The sequence below is a fragment of the Thermobia domestica genome, chromosome 5, assembly GCF_964235325.1.
Source record: "Thermobia domestica chromosome 5, izTheDome1.hap1.1, whole genome shotgun sequence".
Lineage (NCBI taxonomy): Eukaryota > Metazoa > Arthropoda > Insecta > Zygentoma > Lepismatidae > Thermobia > Thermobia domestica.
This window is the reverse complement of record NC_137458.1, coordinates 294,308,577-294,313,387: the sequence shown is the minus strand read 5'-3', so window position 1 is coordinate 294,313,387 and position 4,811 is coordinate 294,308,577. Positions and strand designations below refer to the sequence as shown.

The window sequence follows — 4,811 nt, the reverse complement described above, 5'->3', positions numbered from 1 at the left end:
CTGGTAAGACATTATTTTAATTAGAACCCATGGCCATTTTAAACTGCCGATTGAAATATCAAATGAAATCAGAAGTAAAGATCTTACTTTAATTGCTTCCAAAATTAGTGTCAAAAATCTGTAAGACTGGTCAAGATGGAAAAATGCAAAAGATGATAAGACATGTAGCTAAATGGATTCCCTAATATCTTGAAGCAATCAAGCTGCAGCGTACATCACATAGTTGGTTGCTAGTTGAAGGTGGCACAATGCATAATTGGGCAATAGTTTTAGATTTTCAAATTAATATACCTCTTTGGTGATACTTTTTATTTATTTATTGTTTTCGTCATATTAAAAAAAAAAACATGTTTTATTGAAAACAAGATCAAAACTAAAAATAAAGACATCAGTAGCAAACGTGAATTACCTGGCTTCTCAATTTTCAACTGTCACAGCTAAGCAAGGAACCAACAACGCAGCTTGACTACTTCACCTCAGAAAAGCCAGCAACCCCTCTCATCGTTCATATCACAAAACCTTTTCTTTATCTTTTAAGGCGCTTGGTTTACCAGAATCTCCTTTATATATTTACTCTCAGTGTGTCCGTTCAGGAGACACAAAATCTCAAGAAATATTTGATGGATCATCACCACTTTGGCCATGATATAGAAGTTAAAGGAAACGGTGATGAGAATGAATGAAATGGTGGAATGAAGAAATGGGAGAACCCCGTGAAAATCCATGCACACGGTGTTTGTATACCACACGTATACTACAGAGGCAACTCGCCATGAGCTGGCTACTGTTAATAGATATGCACTCCAATTGTATCCATTTAGTAGTTATACGTGTATTACATCGTCAATTCTCTGAGTAATTCTAACTTCACGAGCGTTCAATAAATGTAGTACAAAATCGTTTGTTGTTTGTTACTTGTGATCTTGCACAGAAATACATACCAAGGACTTTTCATTTCCCATAAACCACGAAGAGAAAGAAATATTACTATCGAACTACAAACATAACCCATCAATTCTATTCTGCAAGATGTGCAAACAAAGATCATCATATATATTATGTTTTGTGTGTCAGGTTTTCTTTAGATGTATTGAGGAAGAAATGAGAAGTGTTTCGAAAGAGTTGGCAGATTTTGTGCTTTTGGATGTTTGAACGTGTACGTTTATACGAGTATATGTATATAGAGTAGCTCTAGTAACTAGCACGTATGCACTTATCCAATTACTTTATCTTTAAATGCTTAAATAAATAGATGGATGTTACTCTTTTAATATCTCAGTTGTCTTAAAGGGAAACTGGTTACATAGAGAAAGATGTAAAGTTAAGAAAATTAGATTTACCCCCAATTTTAAAAATAAATAGCAAATATTTGTTAAAGTGAATGAAGACAATGAAAACAAATATACAAACATAAGTAAACATGCGACATGATAAGTGGGGGTAATATAAAGTAAAATTGCTTGAGATCGTAATGTTTCGAATGGAGGAGGTACAAACGAGAATAGAATAACGGTTGTGAACTGATTCAGTCAAGCAAAGAGGCAAGTGAGATATTCCACCTCCTGCAGCCACCGGAGATTACTTGTGTGTTTATCTACCGGACCATAAAAGATGCCAGCAGGCGTTCACTATTACGAATCGTCCACCTACCGTAAAAAAATCTTAGAGGCCATCAGAAACGTGCGCCGGAAGCAAAGTGTCGGGGAAAAATAAATGAGACTACCTATGGAGCATAGCTCGGATAATGCGTGAGAATCTAGGGGTTCGGACCTACAAATGATGCAAAGGACATTTCCTAACTCCGCAGCGAAACACGGTCGTAAGAGTACAGTTTCTTCAATGGTTCACAAGTGACTTACATCACATCTTGTTTACGGACACTCTGAATGCCCAAAACAACTGGATGTATACAACGTTGTCCATGGAACCCACTGCGATCACTCCTAAAGTTGAACGAGCACAACATCCCACAATAGTGATGATGTGGGTCATGACAGTGAGTCTCATATCGTAGTCACAAAGCTTCACTTCTGCGAAACTGGAGTAAAAACGTGCCGAAACTTCCAGTCTGATGTTCTGACACCTGTAGATGAAGTTCTGTCATACTCTCTTTGCCAATACCCACTGGATGTCCAAACAGGATTCAGCTTCGGCTCATAAGACATTCCAGCATGTTCCCAACTTCATAACGGCAGACGAACAACCTGATGACAGCCTTGATCTCAACTACTTAGACTATTGATTTGTGGTCGAAATTGGAAGCCAAGGTCTGCTTGAGGCGACATACTGATTTTAAGTTCCTGGAAGGCTTGTGTGTGTGAGCCATAACACCGTTTTCTTTAGAAGTAGTGCGTAATGACGACCAACACGTTTACACGTCTGTATGGCTATTCGCAGCGGATATTTTGAATAGTCTGTACCTGTTGCTTGTGCACTGGACTAGAGTACATATATCTCTGTATCGAATATGCCCATGCTCATTCTTGCTTGTACGTACCAACTACCAACATGTGTATCAAAACTTTTGTCTAGTCGCTAGAAAATAAAATTATTAAAAATCACAAATTGAAATGAAAGAACAAATTTTATCTTTGTTAATTTATTGTGTAAGATTTTTACAATATTATGATCTCAGAATTTAAAGATAATTGGAACTGCGTTCCCTGAAGATAAAACACATAAAATTATGCTCTTTTATAGAAAAGATTTGACTTATTATGCTACAAATTTATATTACATTATATTATAAAAATGTAAATATTTTTCGTAATCTTCTCATGAACATTATTCCATATAACTATAAAATACTGCGTTTCTTGAAGGCACAATTTGGATTTGGATTACATGGAAGATATAAAAACTTACGCAATCTAATATTAATAATATACAACGATGAAAACGCTACCTTTATATATATATATAAAGCAAAGAAAAGAAGAGATTCTAAAATTATATACAGAAAATGATTAGTAAGTCACAGAAAATGAAGTTATTAATCACTGTGATTAAAAACAAGTGCCATTTTAAGAAATATGGAATGTATATATACATATAATATGAACAAATGAAAGTATTCTTAGTACACTATTCTACTTTCACCCTTTTTATTAAAAATAAAAAATATATATATATTTCTAAAGCGTGTGTCCGAAAAAGGAATCATCATAATGTGAAACCAACTTACAACAAAATTACAACAGAAAAAATTTAAAAAGGACACAATGATCTTTACGTATAGAATGCATTTCTAACAATATAACAGTACCAACTATATGTAATTTTTCATCGATAGAAGTAATATGTTATTGATTAATAATATTGCAATGTTTATATGTTCTATAAATATAACAAAGTTTGTGGATAAATACTAAAAACAATAGTTTAATTTGTTGGTCTTTTCTATTTCATTATCCAGTTCTTCTAGTGCTGGAATGCCTCATTTTTTTCCCCGATGTATTACTGAATTAGCGTTTGGATTATGCTAAGGAACTGCACGACAGCTTCTGAGTTGTAACCTATTCAATGTGACTAGATGGCTTCAAGTCTATGGTTTTCCTCTTTCTAAGCAACGATTGAAGTGTTACTCTTGGCTGCCCTGTGAACAAGTTCCCCAAGTTCTCAAAATAGTTAAAGCCCTGTTCAGTGCCTGGCACCATTCAGTACGTTCTTCTTTGGTGTCAGCAGATAACAAATGCCTGAATGAGGAAATCATAACATTATTAATAAAAACATTGAAGTTTTCAACATTATTACATAACAAATATTATAAAATGGTTTAGTCCAAATGTTGGAATCTTCTAATGTGTAATAATTATTGGTCTCATTTGGTACGAACAGTGTGCATCAATAGATTTACAATCACCCGAGAGACAAGGTAGTATTTTAACAAATGCAATAAACTGTTCTGATGAGAAATGAATCCAATAGTAGAATGAATAAAGTGGGAGGAAACGGAAGAACCTCGAGAAAACCCACGAACATGGTTGGTCCACAACAGTCTACTAGACGCGAGCTGGGATCGAGCCAAGGACCCCACGCACCAGAGGTGAACGCTCTACCACTGAGACACCGCGCCCCATGTTATTTGATACATTGTTATAATTAGGAATAATTTAAGCCCTAGTTAACTTAGTGCCCTCTAACAAGAATAATTGTTACAGAAAGAAATGAATCCCCTATCTAATAAAATAATAATAAAACGCAGAAATAAAATGAAATATTTTAACGTCCCACGATTATGCCCTTTAAACTCAGGAGAAAGTGATTATGAAAGAATTGTAGGATTGTCGGATGAGAATGTGCGAGGAAACGGGAGAAAACACCATAAACACGATGTTGTTCACCTACAAACTCTCATGACCTGAGATCGAATCAGCGACCTCCTCGCACCAAAGTTAAGTGTTCTACCTCTGAACTACGCAATGAAACGAAGAAAGCAGCACAACTGTCGTAGTAGGAAACTCGAAATACTGAAAGGCCAGCATGCGTGCTTTCTGTCTACAGAATCTTGCGTGCAATGTCGGCAGCGAACATGTGTTTTGAATCCAACATAATACTACAAATTTCGACTTGTGTTGTTCAACTACAGTCACACAATGAAAAATAGCTTCTTTTGCTTCTTAGAGAAACTTAATCATCCGTTGAATATGGTATATGGTAAGTTTTCAACAATTATCCAGATCGATTCGGTCTACGTACATAAGTTTATCTTCGATCTCTGGAAACAATTTTGGAATGCTACTAGACAACTGGCGACAGCTGAACGCAAGTAGTGGATGATAAAGTGTCAAACAATGATACCAAAGATATAA

At 35.4% G+C, this 4,811-nt stretch overlaps 1 protein-coding gene across 1 annotated transcript in view; it reads right to left on the bottom strand.

The window, feature by feature from the left end:
- Window positions 1-2,583: 2,583 nt before the first annotated feature.
- LOC145686709 (uncharacterized) overlaps window positions 2,584-4,811 on the bottom strand; it is a 102,599-nt gene continuing 100,371 nt past the window's right edge. Inside the window, exon 16 of the mRNA XM_081760285.1 lies at window positions 2,584-3,695. Within this exon, the coding sequence (XP_081616411.1) occupies window positions 3,581-3,695 (115 nt within the window). The 3' untranslated portion in view covers window positions 2,584-3,580. The remainder of the gene's footprint in view (window positions 3,696-4,811) is intronic.